Raw genomic sequence first — 22,088 nt, forward strand, 5'->3', positions numbered from 1 at the left:
AACGTGGGGTCCTCTAAAAACCAAACGGTCCCGACCCCGTGGCAGGGAACAGCCCACGGCTTCGCCCCCGGCAGCTCCCGACCAGCACCTCGGCAAAGCTGCGGGTGCAGCCGGTCACCGAGCCCACCCAGCTCCCGAGAGAGCAGCCAAGACGCCGGTGGGACTTTCCTTCAAGGTCATGGTGGGACGGTCCCATCCCCATGAGCCCCCGGCCAGGAGCCACCGCTGCGGGACATCGGCCCACCCCACGCAGGGCTCAGCTCCAAGCACGGGGCTCGCGCTTCCCCACCAGTCAGTTTTAATATTTAAAGCCAAATTTTGCGTACACAATTAATTTTTTACAAGACTTCAAGCTCGCAAAGAACACCACGCTGCACATGTCACGTCACCGCAAATAGATACAGGGCTGGAAAAATTACAGACTGCTGGGAGAATAAACACGCTCCCATCAACCGGAGCCAGCTCGCTTCTCCCGAGCCTCCGCATTTCGCTGCTCCGGAGCTGCTCCCACCTGCGCGGCCCCGAGGTCCCTCTGCGAGGGGCAGTGGGCGATGGCTGACCCCCCATCACCCATTTCGCTTTTGGTGCCCCGCAGCTGAGGCACAGCCCGCTGCCCCCCGCCGCCCTCGCCAGCCACCCCCTGCATCCCGGTCGCCCCCCGGCCGTGCCAAGGGCCGCGTCCCCGCGCACCAGCTCAGCGCAGCCTGGGAGCCCCCCGAGCTCCCCCGTTCACCTTCCCAGGCCTCAGAGCAGCCAAGCAAACCCAGCGCTGCCCCGCACGGCGCCCAGCACCGGGGGGGGGTGGGGTTTGGGCTCTCTCGGAGCTGCGGCGGCATCTGCACCCACCGGCGCAGCCGCGGTCCCATGGGGAGCAGGCGGCCAGGCACCACCGGGGCAGTTTGCACGGCCAGCCCCGCTCCTCATGCGGCTGCGCTGGTGCCGGCTGAGTCACGGCAAGCCTGGATGCAGGTGGGGGCGGGTGGCTGCGCAGAGCCCTCACCGGCACCCACCAGCTCATCCCGCAGCCTGCGCCGGGCACCCACCCATCCCAGCCACCCACAGCACCTTGAGCACACGCAGCCGGTCCCGACGGCAGGGCGGGAGGAGGACGAGCTCGAGGCCTTCCCGCTGCCAGGCAGGGAAGCCTGCCACCGCTGCGGTGGCTTTGGCGAGTGGGAGGGGATGAAATCACCCCGCTGTCGTGTTCGGGGGTGGCAGGGCAGCTCCCCACGTATGCAGCCCTGGTACCCAGTGTCCCTTCCCTCCTGGCATGCAGGAGCCCATCTAGGGCAGGATGGGATGGGATGGGATGGGGATGAGGACTGGGATGGGATGGGACAGGATGGAGATGGAGATGGAGATGGAGATGGAGATGGAGATGGAGATGAGGATGGGATGGGAAAGAGGATGAGGACAAGGACAGGGGTGGGCTGGGATAGGGGATGAGGATGATGCTGGGGAGGGGATGGTGCGTGTGCCTGCCCAGCCTGGCTGCACTGCACTGCCCTGCCCTCCTTGGGGAGACCTGGGACCCCCAGCTCAGCCGCGACCCCGTGCACAGCAGCCCCACACCCGGGCACCCTCCTTGCCCCGGTGACGGCCCCGGTGCTCAGCCCCAGTAGCTCCATTTGACACAGTCGGGAGCAGGGTTAAGCCGTGTCAGGGTCCCTGAAACCTGCTGCCACCCCCAGCACTGCCCACCGCCCCGGGCCCGCTCTGTGCCCCCAGCCGCCCTCCTCTCACCCCAGTTCTTTGCAGTTTTCTGACGTGGCTGTGAAAGAGAAGATCCCAAAGACGAATTGAGGCCAAAAGCCCCAGCAAGGATCCCCCCAGGCACCACCCGGGGTGCAGCCCTGAGCTCGGGGCTGCGGTGGGGACGGTCCCACCCTGGGCAGAACCCCACGGCCGGCACGAGGCACAACGTGGCACCAAGCCCAAGCGGCGTCCCCTCCTCGGCCGGGCAGCGCTGCTGCCACGTCTCAGGCAGGCGAGCAGCACGCTCGCCCCAATTAGCGGGGGAGATTACCCCGCATGGATCCTGCCAACTTGCTCCGGCTTCCCGGCTGATTCGTCTGGGGTCTCAGCTAATCCCCTCCAGGGCAGACACCAGATTGAGCTGCGATCTCTGCGCGGCGGCTGCCAAAAGCACCCTGCGCTCCTGACCTCCTTCCCGGCGCAGCAGTCGGGCTTGTCAGCAGCCAACGGGCTCCGCTCATCCCGCCTAATCCCAGCGGGGGGAGAGGGGCTTCTTAATTGGGGATCTTTGATAGAGCCTGCAACGGCCGCACCACCACCGACAGCCTTGCTAACTGCCCGCCGTGCCGCTGGCCGGCAGGGACAGGGCTTGTGCCGCGTGGCTGACGGCCCCAGTCCCAGGGGACTCCCGGGGTGCGGGGAGGTGGGCGTCCAGCGCTGGCGCGGCAGCAGGGCGCAGGCAGCCATCCGGTGAAAATCTGCATCCCCGGTTATGCAACGCTGCTGATTTATTCATGCCTGAACCGGGCACTGGCCTAGAAATTAGCCTGGGCGACGCTGTGGAAGGGCAGGGCGAGGAAGACGCTGGAGGACTGAGCCCCAGGGGAGGGCTGAGCCCCAGGGGAGGCTGCAGGAGCAGGGCCAGGCACATGGGGCACCCAGGGACCGTGCGTGGGTGCTCACCTCACAGCCGGTGATGCCGGACGGGGCACAGGGTGCTGCCATCCCACACATGGTCAACAGGGCTGCGCACAGGCACGAGCCCCCCCCAGGCAGGCAGGGAGGGGGCTGATCCCCTCTTGTCCTCCCACGCCAGATTTCACATAATTAATCAATTTAACCACAGCAGCGTCCAGCCGAGGCCGCGCGGTGCTGGGAGCAGGAGATGCCGGCACAAGGCCCTGGGTGGCCCAAGCGGTGGCTGCGAAGGGGTGGAAGACGGAAGCGGTGCTCAGGAAACGGTCGTTAGAAAAGCAACAACAGTGAAAACAAGCACCGTGCCCAGCCTTTCCCGGGGAAAACGGGGCTGCGCGCTCCTCCCCATCCTTGCTGCTTGTTCAGACGGCTGAGAGGGGCAGCTCGGCGAGGGGGAAGCAGAGATCGGCACAGCCAGAAGGGAAAGGAGCCGGGCAGGACCCAGCCAGCCTCTGCCTCTCTGCCACAGGCAGCAGCACCCAGGACATCCATGCCAAGTGCCAAAGCACGGGCAGGGGTAAGGGGCATTCGTGGGCCGATGGCACCCATAGGTGCCTTGGGACCGCGTCCTCCCAGGAAGCTGCAGCCAGGAGCCCACGCCAGGACAAATGCCAGCGCCAGGAAGCAGCCGAGCTCCTCCGGAGTGAGGAAGGGTCCCGCCGAGCCCCACCTTGCAGCTCATAGCGCAGTTAGGTCGCCCCAGGAGGAAGGGGGCTCTGGCAGCGCTGCTGTGGGGCGGAGGGAGGCCCACCTCCCGCCCGGCGCTGCCCAGCTGAGCACAGGGGCCGGGCAGATGGGAAACACCCTGGGACTCCGATGAGCAGACATCTGCTCGCCCCTCGCACCGAGCCCCGGCCTCCTTGGAGGGAAAAGGCTGGAGAGGAGCGGTCGCACGCTCCCTGCTGAGAGGAAACAGATGCCGGTGGCCCGGCCCAGGCATTTCCCGTTGCTGTCACGGGGCGCTGAGAGATTTGCAGGTAGCAGAGGCTATGGGACCACGTCCGGCCCCGCTGGATCTCCCCGCATCATCCCAGATATTTCGTTTTCAGAGGGAAGCAAGGCACAGAGCAGGGAGCCGGGCACCGTCAGAGCCAGCACCCATATACTCAGCGACAGCTCCCCCCTCCACCCATCCCTCACCGGCCGGTGGGAACAGGGGGGGCTCAGCCCAGCCCCTGACCTCAAAATCTCCATCTGCTCCTGAGAGGAGGCTTCTGTCCCCCAGCTCAGCCCTGACCCGCAGGTCCCACGCATCCCACCACGGGAAAGGCCTGGAGATGCAGGAACACGAGGGTCTGGTGCCCGCTCGCACCACGAGCGAGAGCGGCTGGTGCTGGGGCACAGACACGCACAGGGGAGGGACAAATGCACGGGCGAAGAAAAAGAAGTCATGGATGCCAGTGGGGCAGAGGCCCCCCGTTTCCCCAGGGGACACAGATCAGACAGAAACAGCTGTAGAAACCAGCGCAGATCTATTGTTAAAACACAACCACTGAACACCTGAAGGCTGCCGAGTGCCCCGGCAGGGCTTGCGGCCGCGGCACCGGGAGCAGGCTGTGAAAAACAAGGGTGGAGGAGAGCCTGACCCCAGCCCCACGCATACAGGTGTCTGCTCCCCCCCAGCGTGGGTCCAGCGGGTGCTGCGGAGCACCCTCAGCCCTGCACGGCAGGGTGGTCATTTGGCGGCCAGCAGCTGCTTTCGCTGTTGCTCGAGGAGGGCTTCCAGGCGGTCGGCTCTCTGCACGGCCGCCTGCAACAGAGCACACGAGAGGGAGAGCTCGCTGCGCCCCGGGGCAGAGCCACAGCCCGAGGGGCAGGGGGGGCCGGCTGCCCCCCTCACTCACTTCGTACTGCTTCCGAAGGCTGCTCACGCTCTCCTCCTTCCTCATGACCGCCGTCTTCACCCTGAGCAGACGGACACAGAGAGGCTGGGGACCCCATCCCCAGTGCCCAGCCCCAAACAGCGGGCTGGCCCCGTGCCCCAGGAGGGCGATTTCAGCACTGGGGGAGGCACAGCCCCTCTCCCCCCAGCCGGTGCGCTGCAGCAAGCCAAAGAGCAGCAGCTCTGGGCTCGTGGTGCCATTACACACTGGAAGCGCCTTTATTCCTTGGTGAGCATTACATAGTTTGGATCGAGTCATCTATAGGAAGAAGGGGACATCAGCTTCACAAGACTTAATTAATTAACAGGACCACAGGAAGGGGATTTTAAGTTTCTTCCCATTTCTCAAGCCCACAATTGCTGCCTCATGGCTGGACTCTTCCCCACAGCTCCCAGAGCACCAGACTTTCTGCATTTCAACCTTTGCCAGGCTGTAAATAAGGGACAGAAGGGGAAAGGGGATCCTCGTTATCTCGTACTCAAGGTATGACCCTGGATCTCAGAGTGAGTGGGAATCACTCAGCAGGATCCAAGAAAGCTGGCGAGCTCCGTGTGCTCGTACAACAGCCTCTTGTTACAGCTGGTGGTGAGCAGCTCTGTACAGACACCGACAGGAGGGACAGCTCTGCACCACGCTGGAGCTGTTAGCTCTGCCCCACGCAGAAAGAGCTCCCGCAGGAGACGATGCGCTTCCCGTTCCGATTCTCCTTTCACTTGCAAAATCCCTCCCCCGCAGGCAGACTCGAGGGAAGAGGAAGCCTTACGCTGTCGCTGCCCGACACTGAGCCCGGCTCCCAGCACCATTTCCCCACTGAGCACAGGACGGAGCAGAGCCCCACAGCACAGTCCCACAGGATGGAGCAGAGCCCCAAAGCACAGCCCCACAGCACCGGAGCCCTGCTCACGAGCACAGCCCCTGCTCCCCACAAAGCAGGTCCTTGAGGTGCTGTGCAGCCAACAGCCTGGGGCCCTGGCACGTTTTGGGGCTGTCACAGCTGCCCACAACCTCTGTGGCCAAGCCCTGACCCAGCAGCAGGCTGCTCCCTCCCCTGCACTTGGGGCCAGGGGGAACATCGGTCGCCTGGCCCCTCTGGAGCAGCAAATCAGCATGTGCTACCCATGGCGGAGCCCTCCAGGAGCTGACCGTGAGCCCGGCCGGCTCGACGTGCCCCTGGCAGGGAGGAACCGCAGATGGAGCTGTGCACCAGTGGCCTCTCCTGGCAGGAGCCCTCACACTGCTCCAGCTGCCCCCCCTGACACTCGCATCCTCCAGGCATGCAAGGGAGCAGCCCTGGGGACAAGATGACACAGAGCAGGCCAGAAGTCAGAAGGGCCAGAGGACTCACGGTGGCTGAGCAGGCAGCCAGCTCGGGTGACTCTGCTGCCCATTTTGCTCTGACAGGACTGGAAGCCATGCCTGAGGATGCAGCACTGTGGACGCGCTCCTGCAACGCACCCCGGGCCAGCTCTGCACCCACAGCCCCAGCTACGAGCCCAGCCCAGGGCAGCAAAGCCCAGGCAGCCTCACCTCCTGTGAACCTCCTCCAGCTCTTTGTCCTTCTCCCGCACTACCCTGTCCAGCTCCAGGCGCTGCCGGGCTCGCATCTCTGCCATCTCCGCCTTTAGCCGCTTGTTCTCCTCCTCTGTCCCCACCAGCCTGTCAGCGAATTCCTGCCGGATCACTTCTGCCAGGCTGCTCCGCTCCTGGGCCAGCTGGTCCCTCACCTGCAGCAGGGCAGAGAGGTGACATCAAGACGCCAACAGGCACGGGGCAATGCAGGGGGATGGAGCCAGGCAGGGCACGGAGCTCACCCACCTTCCGCGTCTCCTCCACCTCCTGCTCCTTGTGCTTCAGCAGGCCCTGCAGACGAATGCTCTCCCCTTCCAGCTCTGCCAGCCGCCCCTTCAGCTCGTTGCAGCGCTCCTGCAGCTTCCGCTCAGACCTCTCCAGCTCCTGGAGCTCTACCTCATACTTGTCTCGGATCCTCTTAATCCTAACAGGAGGAAAGGACAGGCAACCTGGCTCAGCCCGGCGCTGCAGGGACCATCCCCAGCCACCTTCGTGCTCCAGGAGGGACCACAACACAGCAGCAAGGCGGGGGGATCTGCCCCATGGAGGAAACAGCCCCGGATCTCCAAGTGAGAGGTAAACTTCACCCCTGTGAGCCACTCCTTCCTGCACTAACGCTGCTCACACCCGCAAGCTACCGTGTCCAGAGCTTGCTGGGGAGATGCGCAGGGCTCGGGAAGGAGACCAGCCCATGAGGAGCTGGGACTTGAAGGCTCCCTCCTCCCTCTCCCCCCTACCTGTTCTCTGCTGCCCTCTCGCACTCCTCCTTGGCTGAGGACATATCGGCCTCAAGGCGCTGGATCACCAACTCGATCTCTTTGTCTCTCTCCTTCCTCACCTCCTCCCGTAGCTCCCGCTCCCGGGCGAGCAGCCAGGCTTCCTGGGGACAGAGATGGCAAACGTTGCCTCAATCCCTCTCAGAGCCCGAGGGTGGCACCTTTGGAGAAGGGCAGCCCTTGCTGTTACCTCCTTCTTCATGTAGTTCGCCTCCCAGGCCTGCTTCTCGATCTCCAGCCGGTCCTTCAGGACCTTCACTTCTGCCTGCAGAGACAAGAACGTAACCGCTCAGCTCCAGCGGCCGCAGCACCCCATGCCGGCTGGGATCAGCCCCCCAGCACCGGACACTGGGCTCAGCAGCACCAGCACATGTCACGACAGCCATGCGCTGGGGACTGGACTGTTCGCACCCAAGAACACCAATCCAGGGCTCAGGGGCGAGGGGAAAACCAGACCTGATGCCGCCTCTCCTGCTCCTCCTTCTCCTTTGCGTACTCCTCCTTCAGCGCCCTGGTGACGGCCGAGCTGCTCGCCTCCAGCTGCTGCCGCAGCTCCTCCGCCTCCGCTCTCTGCCTGCCCGCACACAGACCGCAGCTCCCAACATCTGCGCCAGCCCAGCCTCGCCGCCCCCTCCTCGGGACGCTCCCCCTTGGCCCTCCTCAAGCACCATCCCTCTTCCTACCAGATCCTGGCCTGGGGAAACCAGCCCCACCCACTCCAAGCTGCCTCCAGCCCTCGGCCACGTGTGGGCCCTGCTGCCGGCCCTCTCACCTGGCCGCTTGCTGGCTGAGCCGCTCCTTCTCCTCGGCCACCTCCGCATAGAGCCGGCGCCGCTGCTGCTGCAGCGCCTGCTCCTCCTGCTCCAGCTGCTGCTCACACCTGCAGGGCAGAGCAGCCTCAGGGATGCGCCTGCCTTCAGGCATTCGTCCGCCTCTTCACCCTGCCCCATCCCATCCCTCCCGCAGCCGACACGGGGCTGGTCTGATGCTGGAGGATGCCCCTGGTTCACTGGCATCTCCCACCTCAGGCTGGTGGAGGGAAAGGGGCTGCTCCCCATGGATATTAACTGCTGCAAATATTGGGAACCCACTGGCACATGGGTGCTGGACACCACCTCCGTGCTGTGAGCCCCAAACCGCCCTCAAGCCTCCCCTCGTGACAACGTACCGCTGCCGGGCCAGCTCCCTCTCCCGCTGGCTCTGCTCCTCCTTCTCCCGCTCCAGCAGGCCCCGCAGCTCCTCTGCCTGCCGGCCGTAGCGCTGGGCAGCCCGCTCGTCCGACTGCAGCAGCTCGGCCTCGTGCAGCATCTTCAGCTTCCTGATGTCCTGCCTGTGCTGGGCGATGAGCTTCTGGATCTCCGGCTCCAGCCCTGGGGCAGCGGGAAGGACAGTTACCGCTCAGCCTCAGGGCTGTCTGGACCCCAACACTGGTGCTCTTGGCCCTGACCAACTGGCGAGGAGGCTGCAAACACATCAACTACCAAAGAGGGGCTGGTAAGAAAAGGGGGGGTGAGCATGCACAGGCTTTCTTGCCCTCTAGCATCCACCTCTACCAAACACAGGGAGCAGAGACTGCCCACGCTGAGCAGCTCTTCCCCGAGCTGCCAGCAGCTTCTGCAGCCACAGCCCCTCTCCTGGACCAGCACAGAGGTGACCCCTAGACCAGCCCAGCTCCAGGCACCACGGAGGGAACGTGACCATACCTTTCACAGTGATTTCTTTGATCTTTTTCGTTTTCTCATCAATCCATTTCTCCCGCCTGATTTTCTCGGTTGCGCTCATCAGTTCCTTCAGTTTCTTAATCTCCTGTTTGGAAGCAAACGGGAAAGCTTCAGAGACAAGCTAGGGGAGAAAACCCGTTAGCCTGGGAGCCCGGCTGTTGAGAAAGACGTTGCAGGCAGGAGCAGACGGCCTGAGCTGCACACAGACAACTCGCGCAGCCCCGGCCAGGCACGTTCTCCCAGCCCAGAGAAGCAGCCGTACGATCTCCCAGTGCCCTCTCCTCTCTCTCACGGGATGGGGCTGCTGCTGCCCCGCAGACCCTCAGCACGGGGGAGAAGAGCAAAACCCTCGGGAAAGCACTCGCTGGCTGAGACATGAGAGCGCCTACGGAGGGGAGAGGGGAATTGGGGCTGCTGACAGTCCTGGCGTGCAGGGCAGTCCGTCTGTCAGCAGATGCAGGGTCGTGTGTGAAGATGCTTCCTTCCCAGCCTTCCCTCTCCCTGGCATGAACACCCTCTGGCAGGAGGACAGACAGACAGACACGCCTCCCAGCACTGCGGTACCACCAAAACCAGGCTCCTGCAGCATCCCAAAACTCTTCAAAGACTCAAAGGCTGCACAGCTGCTGCTCTCGGTTCCCCTTCTGCCTGCATTTACCTCCTCAGCCCTCCTCTCCAGCAAAAAAGCTGGAGAAACACCCAGGCCCTGCTGCCCGCGGAGCTCTTCCCCAGCACTTCTGTACTGGGGTTTCTGGTGAGAAAGGCACCGGTCAGTGGAAGGCCCAGCCCAGCCAGAAACGGCTCCGTTTCGGCACGGGGAGATGACGTCCACGTGCAGGACACGGGACATGTCACAGCTCCAGAGGACAAGCGTGCGGCAGGACACCCAATGGCTGCTGTGCAAAGAGGAGCGGGAAATAGCAGGGGGCCACTCGCACAGCCCTGGACTCGCTCTTAGGGAAAAAAGGGTAGGAAAATCAGCACAGGAAGACAGGGACAGCCTGAAGGCAGCAGCTGAGCACGTGGCCTGAGGAGACGGGGTGAAGGGGCTCCTTCACGGGGCTGACCCTGCTGCTGAGCGGGGAGTTCCCATCCCAGCCCTGCTGCCTGCAGGTGCCTGCGGAGCTGGAGCGGGTCAGGGCGCGAGAGCAGAAGGGCAAGGCACAAAAAAGAGCAAAGACCACATTTACCTCGCAAAAGGGGCCCAAAGTGCGCCAGACCTGGGGAGAAAGAAAGGAGGGGATGGAGAGAGAAGGGGAATCGCAGAGTCACGGGGGAGAGGGGAGACGGGAGGGGAGAGCGGCAAAACCAAACAGCCAAGCGTACGCGAGAGCATCGGGCAGGGCGATGGGTGCGCAGGGGTCCCACGGGAGGGAGGGGAGGCGCAGCCAAACGGGCAGTTACACAGATGCACCAAGGGCCTGGCAGCACCGCCGGCGATCGCAGCTCCAGGACGGGGGCAGAGCCAGCCCTGCCAGGGAGCGTGCCACGCGGTCGGAGCCCGGCTCACCAGGAGCAGGGACAACAAAACGGCCGGAGAGCAGAGCCAGGCTCCCGGGCCATTCCCACCACTGCTGCCTTGCTGCGAGCGGGGAGCGAGAGGTAAGAGAGGCACCTCCTCTGCCCCGCACAGGCTGCGGCAGCAAAACCAGCCCCATCCCTCCACGCACCAAGCACAGCAATACTACGCCACCTTCTTCCTCTCAGCTGGGCTCAAAACTCAGGCTTAAACAGTATGGCAAAGCGAGGCGAGCGAGCCTTTGCTTTGTTTGCATGAGGGCGTCTGTCTGAACAGGCTCAGACTGGTGCAAACGCCTGCCCCACTCCGGAGCCCTGGGCATGAGCTCGGCTGCAAGGCCAAAGGTGAGCAGGGACCAGGGCAGCAGAGCCAGGACGAGCCCTGCAGCTGAGCTGCGAGCCAGCAGCGCTGCCTTCCTGCCAGGCCCGGCACAGGGCGAGCTGAACTGTCTCCATCTGCGGGAGAGGGAGCTCTCTGCACACTCCCGAGGGAAGCTGCCAGCCAGCTCCCACGAGCAGGCAGCACATCCTTTCCCGGGGAATCAGCCCTCTGTGTGTTTGGGTGCTGGTCAGGGCAACAGCCCAGCGAAACCCCCAGAGGTCTGTTACTACCACTTATTCCTTTATAGTCTTATCCCCATTTAGCTCTGAGAGCATCCCTGCTCCTGCAAAGGGGGCTGGAAGTCACCCAGCTCAGGAGGATATGGCCACAGGTACAAATTCCTCTGTGGCATCAGGTCTGTGCCAGCGCCTGCTTTCACCTCTGCTGAAGCGAGATGCCCTGGTCACCCTGCAGCTGGGGGAGAGCTCTGTCTGCAGCAAGATGTCTGTCAGGGAGCTGGCACTGTCCCTTGGTCAGTCCCATGCACCTGGCTTTGGGCAGCAGAGGACAGCAGCCTCTTGGGGAGCCAGGGCAAAGCTCCATGGGTGACACCAACCTTCTGTGCACAGAAAACAGGTCCCCAGAACGACCAAAGTGAGAGAGACCGTACTGCTCTGGACAGAGGCCCCATCTGAGCAAAACCAACCAACTCTGGCCACAGCACGTCTCGTCTCCCTGCCCCCCAACTTCCCAATCCCCTCACCAGCTCATGCTGCTCCTGCATCTGGGTGATCTTCTTGCCGTACTTCTGGTCCACTTGTTTCAGCTCAGCTACCACAGCCTCACACTTCTCACTCAGCAGCTTCTTATCATTAATGAGCTGGGCAAGGTGAAGAAAAAAAAGGCATCAGGCAGCCAGGCAGGGTAGAGCAACCTCCGCTTCTGGCTTCAGAAGCATCAGTCTGAGCTGGGATAAGAGATTACCTGGTCAATGAAGGCCAGATGCCTCTGGATAGCTGCCTCATACTGTTCCCTCTGCAGTCTGAGCTGGTGGCCGAGCTCCTTCTCAGTCTGTTTGATGTGCCGGACAGTCAGTTCCCTCTGCTGAGCCTTTTGGATGTAGGGAAGAAATAGCCACGAGACATTAGAGGGAGAAGTTACACCAGCCCCAGCATGTGTACAGGAGATAACTACCGAACCTGGAAGGCACCGTCGGGCCAGAACAAGGAGGAACAGAGCTAAATCAAAGTGCCTGGTACTGATACCTCCAGCCTTGCTGTCAGCAAGAACATCCAAACCCCCATGGGAGAGAGGAAAAGAGAGTTCAGCCCAGGTCCTGAGCGAGGGCTTCTGTACTAGCCCGGCACCTGCCAGGGAGGGGAGTTTGAGGATGCCTTTCAAATCAGGGAAGCAAGGAAAAGTCTGAGCTAAGCCCACAGCAGACCGGGAAGGACCTTGCAGGTCTTTCCCACACTAACAGTGACTGGGACAGCGGCGTGCCAGCAACCTCTGGCCCTCCGGCTCCTCGGCACTAGCTCCAGGAATGCTGCCGTACTTTGCTGGGGACACAGATGGGAAGCCCTATTCACAGAGCCCTGATTTTGTGCTTCAAAGCCACTGCCCCAAGAAACATCTGCTGAGAGCTCTTGGTCTTCATTCCCCAGCAAGCAAGAGCATCTGGCTCACACACCAGGGCTGTCTGCAGCAGGCTGATGGCTCGCTTCTTCTCCTCCACTTCCAGCTTCAGCCTCATTATGGAGCTCGTAACCTCCGTGGCAACAGCTGACGCCTGCTCCAAGTGAGCCAGCTCCTCTTCTGAGAGAAGACCCTGCCACAGTGGAAAAAAAAAAAAAAAAAATTATTAAAAGGTGGTGGGGACCACCTGGAACCAGGACAAGGAGACAGGAGACCCTTCCCACCAGGGTCTCACACCACCTCTCCAATACAGATGGGCTCTCGCTTCAGCACTCACCTCCCGTTGCGTGGCCGACGCGGCCGACCTGGGCCTCTCCTGTTCCGACTTCTCCATCTCATCCAGGAAACTGATGATGCTTTGGAGCTTGGCCTCCGAGAGCAGTGCCCCGTCCTCAGGGACCCCCGGGGAGTGGTTCAGCTTCCCAAACTTCTCCAAGTTATCAGCAGTCAGGGAATTGGAGCTGGGCTCCTGCTGGGCAGACACAGCTGTGAATGAGCACCCAGGGGAAGGCTTAGGAGAAGAGGTGGTGGCTCTTCTCTGTCACTGGAGGCCAGTCCTCCCACTGCACCCCAGGAACCAGCCTTATCCTCTGTGCTAACCCTGCTCTCGCCACAGCCCCCACATGGTTAAACTCCTCCACCGCCTCCAAAACTCCTCCACCGCCTCCAAAACTCCTCCACCGCCTCCAAAACTCCTCCACCGCCTCCAAAACTCCTCCACCGCCTCCAAAACTCCTCCACCGCCTCCAAAACTCCTCCACCGCCTCCAAAACTCCTCCACCGCCTCCAAAACTCCTCCACCGCCTCCAAAACTCCTCCACCGCCTCCAAAACTCCTCCACCGCCTCCAAAACTCCTCCACCGCCTCCAAAACTCCTCCACCGCCTCCAAAACTCCTCCACCGCCTCCAAAACTCCTCCACCGCCTCCAAAACTCCTCCACCGCCTCCAAAACTCCTCCACCGCCTCCAAAACTCCTCCACCGCCTCCAAAACTCCTCCACCGCCTCCAAAACTCCTCCACCGCCTCCAAAACTCCTCCACCGCCTCCAAAACTCCTCCACCGCCTCCAAAACTCCTCCACCGCCTCCAAAACTCCTCCACCGCCTCCAAAACTCCTCCACCGCCTCCAAAACTCCTCCACCGCCTCCAAAACTCCTCCACCGCCTCCAAAACTCCTCCACCGCCTCCAAAACTCCTCCACCGCCTCCAAAACTCCTCCACCGCCTCCAAAACTCCTCCACCGCCTCCAAAACTCCTCCACCGCCTCCAAAACTCCTCCACCGCCTCCAAAACTCCTCCACCGCCTCCAAAACTCCTCCACCGCCTCCAAAACTCCTCCACCGCCTCCAAAACTCCTCCACCGCCTCCAAAACTCCTCCACCGCCTCCAAAACTCCTCCACCGCCTCCAAAACTCCTCCACCGCCTCCAAAACTCCTCCACCGCCTCCAAAACTCCTCCACCGCCTCCAAAACTCCTCCACCGCCTCCAAAACTCCTCCACCGCCTCCAAAACTCCTCCACCGCCTCCAAAACTCCTCCACCGCCTCCAAAACTCCTCCACCGCCTCCAAAACTCCTCCACCGCCTCCAAAACTCCTCCACCGCCTCCTCTGGAAGTGAACCAGCTGCGTTTCTCACCCTCCAGCACCCAGCAAGGGCTGGGAGAAGGCAGCCCGTAGGGGAACCCACTCTCACCAGGCAGCCATTGCTGTCTGGGGGTGGATGCGACCAGCCTCAGCCCTCTGCCTACCCCATCCATCCAGGCATATCTGTCCTTCTTGAAGGCCTTCGGTGGGGGCAGCAGCTCTGGCTCTTCCTCCAACAGCCTGAGTGTGTCCAGCAGCTCACTGAGTGTGACCTTGGACTGAGCCCGGCTGACAGCAGTCACCACCGTCTCCAGATCCTCGCCACCTGTCTCTCTGGAGCTCACATCCTAGGGGAGAAGACAACACACCTTGCAGTAGAAGAGTTTATAGGATCTCCAAAGAAGTCAATAAAAGCTCCAAAGCTGCCCCGGCAGGACAGCTGGTGCCAGGAGCCCTACGAGGCAAAGCCAGACCCACCTGCAGCTTGTCCTCTGCCCCAGGGTCCCGCGAGGGCATGGAGCCAAGGTCTGCGAGGCCGCTTTCTTCTGTCTCTGCAGTTACTGAGTGGAAATTGGCCTCTGGAGGAACCAGACTGTTCTCAGGCACTTGCAACAACCAGCCCCTTTGAAGCAGCTCCCCAGAGTGAGAACCACCCCTCCAACCTCCCTCCTTCACCCTCACGTCACACGCTGCTCCAAAAGCATCGGAGACCTGCAGAAGGGGCTCACCAGCGTTATTGGCTTTGGTGACGCTGCTGGCTGGACTGACGTTCCTTGCAGAAGCAGGTTTGGCCGGCTTCTTCTTTGCTACCCTTCTGCTCTCCTTCACCAGCGCAAGCTCTTCTTCTGCCAAGCGCTTTGCGTCCAAAGCCTTTTGGGCCCTTTTCTGGTGCAGTTCCTGTAGGGACAGACAAGCCATCAGCATCCTGCCCAGCACAGGGTGTGTTCCGACACGTCCCTGCACCGCTTCAAGTGCTAGCCAGGGCCTGGGAGAGAGCAACAACCCACACGCTGCCGAAGGGTTAACAAGGACAACTCCAGAGAAAGAGAAAGCACAGGAACAACAGCTCTTCACTGCTCTGAGCTGAGGGGAGGTGGTAGCCAGGGTCTTGCCAGCTCCACATGTGAACAAGGGCTGTTCACCTGGCCCTGCGCGGTGTCCTTCGCTGTTCCATAAAGGGCCTCCAAATCCCGAGGGCCGAGCACCGCACAGTGCAGCGGCAACGCAGTGCCCGGGGGGGCTGCCTTAGCCGAGTTTTGGGAAGGCACAAGCACGTGTTTGCAAGGCTGTTGCAGTGTTTTGCTGTTCTCCAGCTGCTCACTGCTGTGTCTCTCCTGACCCCCCACCACCAAAATATGATTCCATTTAGGGCAAAGAGAAATTGGGGGTTTTAAAAAAAAAAAAAAAAAAATTCAGCTATACTGCAAGCCAACATGCAATTGCCCATAGTCTGTGCCAGCCCCTCATCTGTGCCCCAGGAGCACCAGCCCTTTCCTGCCGCAAAGGGGGCTGCAAGAACGGGGTGAAGACGACAAGGTGCTTCCTGCCAGCAGGCACAGAGCAGTGCTCAGCCCACCCTGGAGGGACCCCATTCCTGAGGAAGGTCCCCTTCCCAGGGCACTCTCGTCCTCAGCCACTCCGAGGAGCTGCAGTTACAGTCTCCCTCTTTCAACGTCATCACCCTTGCCCCGAGAACTAGATTGAAATCAGCACTGTCTTCCCGAGCTCCAACTGAGCTGCCAAGGCTTGGCAGGAACACAACGGGAAACCGCTCTACAGCACCTCCGTCTCCGTAGGGAGCACTCCATTTCCAAGGCTGGCTCTAATTCTACTTTGTGCAAAGCCCTGAGAGAGGCAGAGGAGAGGCCCTCTTGCTGCCTCACAATAAGATGCCAACAAACCGGTCTCACGCAGGCCTTGCCTTGTCCCTACCTGGATGGCAGCACGTCGGGCCAGGCGTGCCTTCTCCTCTCGGATCTTCCGGCGTTCCTCATCCTTCCTCTCATGCAAATCCAGGATATTCCCTTCCTCCATCCGCTGCTGCCTTTCCTTCCAGAGAGGAGGGTCAAAAGTGTTACTGAGAGCTCTCCAGCACCCACCACCCACAGCAGAGAAGAGGGAAAGGGCACACTGCACCTGAGGTCACCCCATATCCAGGCTTTCCATCCCCCCAATCCTCCCCTCCATGCACGTACAGAGCCCTCAGAAAAGCTCCACTTTAGAGCAGCTCCTTTTCTTTAGATACTAAATGTAATTATTAGTCATCTGGGTCTGAAACTACAGAGGAGACAAGGCTTAAAAATAGACTCTCACATGCAAGAGCTATGGTACTCTTCGTTATTGGGATAAATAATTAAACACAAAGAAACACAAATAGCTGCAGATGACTCGTCACTCTCTAATGAGCCAACTTGTTACTGCTTCGCTATGATGAGCCGAGACAGGGTATCCCTCCTCTGGCCACGAGCGTGTCCGAGACAATAAGAATTCATCAGGATTTGTGCTGCTGCTGCCAAGCATCTGCCTGCTCGCAGCTGAAGGGAGCTGGCAGAGCAGAGCTGTGCAGTGCTGAGCCTGGGGGCTCCCAGCCTGAGCTCCCCCTGGAACCAAACCCGGGCTTTCCCCCTGCATCTCTGCAGTGACAGGACCCTCCTCAGCTCTCTGGACTGCAAGGGGCTGGCTAGATGGAAAGCCAAAGCCCCCTCGTCGCTGACAGCTCAGGTCTCGGTTGGAGGGTCTGGTGACTAAAGGGAATCAAATTCCCCTGCCAGTGAGGCGAGCAGGACACGGGTGTCAGAAGGGTCTGTGCTACAAGGCAGCGACAGGACTGACCTCCCTTTTAGAAGCCAACAAGCGCCCCAGAGCCGCGGCTCCCGCCTTGTGCCGTTGCGAGTGGCGTCGGTACCAGCGCTGGATGGTCACGGCGGCCAGGTTCACCTGCTGGATGAACCTGTGGGGAGAGGGAGGGTCAGCGTGGCCCCGGGGTCCTCCTCAGCCGCCAGCCGGGCGGCACCACCCCGTCCTGCTGCAGCAGAGCGCAGGCTGCTCACCCACGGCACCGGGACTTGTTCTGTCCCCTCACACCCCAACTCAACAAGGCTTTTTCCTGGGCTGACATTTGGGGCGGGAGGAACTTGTGCCTTTGATGAGGACAACTCAAAGCGCAGAGCCAAGTCACGGGGAGGGTAAATCAGCCCCTGCGGGCGCACTGAGAGGGGCCCTTCCCAAATCTGGAGCCCCACACGACAAGAACAAACCAGTACCAGCTCCCCTGGGGATCACCCCTCCACCTGGCACCACCCTCCTGCCTTTCCCATCAGCTTTCACGCACCGGCTCTGCCTCACCTCTCCGCCTCCTCCTCGGTCACCTCCTTCCTCCGGGGCAGGCTGCTGTTGTTGTTGCGGGTCATGATGTTGTTGCTGGAGAAATTCTTCTGAGACTTTACGAAGCTGCTGCTTTCGCTGTCCTCGTTTGAGGTTGCTTTGACAACGTTGCTAAGGCAGAAGATGAAGCTACTTGGCACCATCCTGACCCATCCCGTGCCACACCAGCACGCGAACAGCCAGCACAGCCTCCAAGGCAGGACAACAACAGAACAGTCAGCAACAGCCTCCAAGGCAGGACCTGACCCCACTTACTTGAGGGAGCTGGGTGCCTGGTTGGAGCTTTTGGGCGCGGGGCCCTTGTCAGTGGTGGAGTAGTTGTTGTGCACCATGGTGGTGACACAGTTGCCCATCGCGCCCTTGTTGCTCCTTTTGTGGAGAGAAGACAAAGCGTTAGGAGTTACTGGATCCAAAGGGGACAGTGTGAACCACAGATGCTCCCTGCCTGGCAACCCTGAGCCCAACCGTGACCACCTGGAGCCTTCCCCAAGGCAAGGAGCAGGCGAGGCCTCACAAGCAACTCACCCACTTTCTAGAGCTCGCTCCCCAGTAGCTGTTACCTGACGCACAGACAGACAGACACAGCCCAAGCAGACCTAACAGCCTGCTGTTCAGGCTATTCTATGCACAGCCTTGGCTTAAGTCTCTCCTGGCCCTGAAAGGTTCAAGTTTTACTCGTTTCCTTTCCTAGAGCGACAGCAGCCTCTCCCACGCGTCAGTCGAGCTCCTGCACAGCTTCCAAACTCGTCCTGGCCAGCCAGCCTGGCACACCGTCATCGCTCTGCCCCGCACTTGACCCCCCGTGCCCTGGCAGAGGCCAAGCACTGGCACCCCCTCCTCTGCCCGGGTGTTTTCTTGGTGTAGTTCCTCCCAACACCAGGCCTACAGGCTCCGGTTCAGCACTGCCCCTCCTACCTGTTGTTGGCAGTGAAGTTGGCTGCCAGGAGCACCGTGGCTTCTTTCCTCCTCATGCCCGCTGGTGGCTCACCGCCACGGGAGACGGAGGGGCCTGGGAACGCTCGCGGCTGATCGTCCTGCCATGGAGTCAACAGGTATAAGCACAGGCGAGCGCCAAACCCACGTCCTCGAACACCACCCTCTTCCTTCACAAGCCAGTTTCTCCCACACACAAGAAACCTCCGTTCCACAGCACGGCAGCCTCGAGGCTTTGCCTGCGCCTCTGCCTGCCTCCACCAAAAGCCAGGAGCACAGAGGTGATGGGCCAAAAGCCCAAGGCCAGAGACAAGGCCAACGCAGGCCAGAGGACTGGCCGAGCACATTGGCCATCCAAACCGTGCCAGCTTTGACTGCAGGGTGAGGAAGAACCAGCCCGGCCGTCACAGACGAGCTGCACCACCCCATCCTCGGGTCTAGGGAAACCCTCCCACTCCTCCACCAAACCCAGCCAACTCCTCCAGCAAGCAGAGCTGACTTCGCCCACCCGCCCCAGGACGTCCCCATCCTCACCAAGATGTTCCACGTGGTTTTCTTCTCCGGGGAGGTTTTGCTCAGACTCGCCAGTTTCTTTCTTCCCCCAGAACTGCTCTCAAAGAAGGTCAGGAAGTCTCCCGCCTGCTCTGAGCTTTAGCCCAAACCCAGGAGAGGTAAAGAGGAGGAGAGAACACGTGTTCTGGAGTTAATATTGCATGTAGACAAACGGCAACAAGAGAGCGATAGCAGGGTTCTCATCCCGCGCAGGCTGCTTCAGCGAGCAGCACGCTCTGATCACGGCAGGGCACTCTGACAACAGGCACAGCATAGAGCCGAGGCACACCTACCGCCTGCCATCGCGACGTGGAGGAGAAGAGATGCAGAATCATTACACAGTCATGAAATCTATGAATGATTCGTTTTTATACGGAGCTTTAGATTTCAGCATGACGTGCGGAAATAGAATATATTAAAGGGATGGGCACAGGGCAACAAGAGAACGGAAAATCACGATTTGGAGACAGCCCTAGGAGGTCGCTGGAGACAGAAGGAGAACTTTTTGTCTGCTAACACAGTCCAGCTACAGTCAGGAGGGTCCATGAGGGGCTGTTGTAACTGAACAGTCCTGTCTCTTGGAATTAAATTGAGTGTCTTTTGTGACCGAGGCTTTCCAGCCACAGAAATAGACTCCATTTCCCCAAATCCTAATCAAGGGACGTCCCCTCCAAAAAAAAAAAAAAAAAAAAAAAACAAACAAAAAACCAGACCTTGTCTTTCCAAGGCCAGGTTGTAACCCCCGATGTGTATGACAGAGCTTAATGTACGTTTTTGAAAGGTTCTGGTTCCCTCACAGGACAAGGGAGGGCAGACGGATGGGTGGGGTTTCACACAGTCCCATCCACGGGACAGACGGACACGGGTCGATGGCTGGAGCTGTACCTGCGTGTGCTGTTCACCCGCTGGTTAACCTGGGTGGTGCTGTTAGACCTCCGGAGGTTGTTCATTGCCCGGGATCCCGCATCTTCCTGTGGAGGAGAGCGCTAAATTCAGCAGCGATGTTAAGGCAGAGCTGGGATGCCTGGCCTAGGCAGGCTCCCCCTGTGAGTCAGACATCCTAAAATAGCACTGCTGGCGGTGCTACCCTTCCGCCCCCTTCAACACAGCCCCGACACCATGTTTCTGACATCCCCGCGGCTGCCAGCCTCTCCTTGAGGCAGAGTGCCATGACACCTCGCTCCCTCTCGGGCTCCCACGCTGCTGCTGAGCCAGCAGGAACATGTTCGTTTGTGTGAGCTCCCCAGCCCAGAAGGGCCGTGCTTGTTACCTGCCCTGGGAGCGAGCGCGAAGAAAGACTGCCACGGAGGCAGGGATTACTCAGCAAAGAGCGCGGAGACTCTCCACTACTGGATCTGAACAGAGCCCAGGAAGCACCTGGGCCTCATTCACTCTGCTGAAAACACACCCATAGAAACCCCCACTCAGCGAGACACCGAGCCCCCAGCTCTGCTGAGCCCGGCAGGAACGGAGGGTGCTCGGCAAGGCACAGGCTGGGCCTGAAAGCGCCACAGCATCTGGCAGAAGATACCAGGAACCAGGGAGTTTCCAGAAGGAAATTGGTGCAGGGAGGTGAAGGGCAAGGAAGGGAAAAGGGTGAAGCCTGACTCTTTCCTGCTTGCCCTTCTGTGTACATTAAAGGTCAAGAAGAGACCTGACGAGCAGCCGATTGTTGAGGACAAATGGATTTGGGGAGAGCGTGTGGCACCGCAGCACCCAGAGTTGCAGCTCCAGCCAGCACCTGGGCCAGCCCGATTCTCCCCTCCTGACAGTGGTGCGGCTGCTCCCCACAAACACGCGGCTGTGCCACGCTGCCACATGCTCCCGGGGGGAGCCAGGACCCTCCCCAGTGCCACCCCCCGCCCCAGGCTGCGCTTCAAAGCTCAGCCTGCGGGCTCAGCGCAGCCGGCAGAGCGGGCGCGCAGGGAGGCATCCCACAGCCCATTGACACGCGCCTCCCTGCCCTGAGCAGCAGGAGGGATGCAGGGATGAAGGACTTCTGCCCAGGACTCACCAGAGCGTTCCTCTTCGGTTTGCCGTCGGCGGTGACCGAGACGGAGCGCGCCATGTGCTTGGCGGGAGAAGCACTGCTGGGGCGCCGTGAGACCGGGGCGGGGAGGCCCGTCAGGCTCAGATCCACGCCGGCAGAACCGGCACCCTGGAAGGAGGAGCTGCTGCGGGCGCTCTTCATGCTCGAGCAGAGAGAAGGGGCCCTGGAAGCACAGCGCAGATGGAGAAATGAAGGCACGGGGAGCACATCCAGCCTCATGTGGCCAGCAAACCACACGCTCTGCTCCCAGCTGACTCCTACAAACACCGGCGCGCAGAGCCGTAACCATTTTCAAATGGGACAAAACACCTTCCTCTCTATTTCCACATGCCAAATAACCCTGAGCACAAGGCCTGGAGAGGCTCCAGGTGAACTCCTTGCAGTGCCCAGCACCAGCAGCCATCTCCTTGCTGCTTTGACCTAACGCCCCAGCTGTCCGTCCCACGTCCTGCTGCCCCATTTACAGGTCAGGACATTCGCTTCAAGGCCAGCAGACAACTAACCAGAGGAGAAAAGCCCCGCTCCCCACGCCGGGCTCCTTCGCTCCATCCAGACCACAGCTGCGAGAGGATCATGCGAGCCCCGAATGGCCCCTTCCGCGAAGGCCAGGGGTTCAGCTCACCCAGCATCGGCAGGGATGCTGAAGAAGCAACTGGGCAGCTCCCGAGGGATCCTTCCCCCGCCAAGCACTCCCCATCCCTGCCAAGAAGCCGTTCAGAAGCGGAGGGTGAAGCACAGGGAGAGCTGAGCCCCCTTCCCAGCTCGGGAAGCGCCACGCTCCCCGCTTCACCCCTTTCCATCCCCTCCCGCCACGGTGCTGAGCTGGGAGCTGTCGCCGTCCCCCGGCAAACGCCGTCGCGACCGCTTTATTTCTTGGCACGGCGCTACGTTCAGCCATCCCTAAACCCCCTTCCCCCGGCAGGCCCGGTTCCACCCCGCGCCTCGGGGCTCCACCGGAGACCTTGGCGATGCCTCGGGCTCCACCAGCCCGGGTAAACAAAAGGCTCTGGATGGAAACGGCCCGGCCCACACCAGGAAAACAAAAGGGCTCAGGCCCAGGCTCCACGCAGGAGGGGCGACACCGGTGAGGGGCTCCAAGCACCGAGAAGGGCCCAGAGGAGGGTGAGAGGCACCCGCACGCCGCTGAGGGGGCAGCACCGAGGGCGAGGCTTTAGCCCCGGCCCCCCATGAGGCCCTGGCCCCCTCCTTGCCCAGCTCCAGCCCCCCCAGCAAAGGGCCCCGGAGGCCGTTACGAGGTCCCGGCCCCGCCGTACCGGACCCCCGGGTGGGAGCAGGCCCCGCTCCGCTCCCGCGTAGCCTGCCGCCGCCGCGCGCACCGCCCCGCCCCAGCTATTAGGCGGGGCGGAGGGAAGCGATCACCAATCGGAAGGGAGGGGCGGGGCGAGGAGGTGAGCAGCGATAGGTTGACT

The 22,088-nt window shown here is 61.3% G+C and overlaps 1 protein-coding gene across 3 annotated transcripts; it reads right to left on the reverse strand.

Annotated features, from left to right (window-relative positions):
- Positions 1–4,209: 4,209 nt before the first annotated feature.
- CEP131 (centrosomal protein 131) lies at positions 4,210–21,994 on the reverse strand. Of its 3 annotated transcripts, none has more exons than XM_082327050.1 (26): positions 21,933–21,994; positions 20,623–20,821; positions 19,494–19,579; positions 18,591–18,705; positions 18,039–18,157; positions 17,379–17,492; positions 17,085–17,234; positions 16,572–16,689; positions 15,672–15,788; positions 14,468–14,636; positions 14,217–14,317; positions 13,904–14,086; positions 12,432–12,623; positions 12,150–12,287; positions 11,444–11,569; positions 11,223–11,339; positions 8,602–8,704; positions 8,067–8,268; positions 7,671–7,778; positions 7,355–7,472; positions 7,089–7,163; positions 6,860–7,002; positions 6,369–6,546; positions 6,081–6,277; positions 4,515–4,575; positions 4,210–4,420 (listed from the first exon to the last, which is right to left on the reverse strand). In XM_082327050.1, the coding sequence occupies exons 2-26, from the start codon at positions 20,797–20,799 to the stop codon at positions 4,346–4,348; spliced, it is 3,282 nt and encodes a 1,093-aa protein (XP_082183176.1). In that variant the 5' UTR covers positions 20,800–20,821; positions 21,933–21,994; the 3' UTR covers positions 4,210–4,345. The 3 variants fall into 3 exon arrangements, with proteins under 3 accessions (XP_082183176.1, XP_082183175.1, XP_082183177.1); XM_082327049.1 differs by having other exon boundaries at positions 12,432–12,626; XM_082327051.1 differs by lacking the exons at positions 4,210–4,420; positions 4,515–4,575 and having other exon boundaries at positions 5,833–6,277; positions 12,432–12,626.
- Positions 21,995–22,088: the final 94 nt, after the last annotated feature.

Source organism: Platalea leucorodia, assembly GCF_965183815.1.
Source record: "Platalea leucorodia genome assembly, chromosome: 14".
NCBI classification, from domain to species: domain Eukaryota; kingdom Metazoa; phylum Chordata; class Aves; order Pelecaniformes; family Threskiornithidae; genus Platalea; species Platalea leucorodia.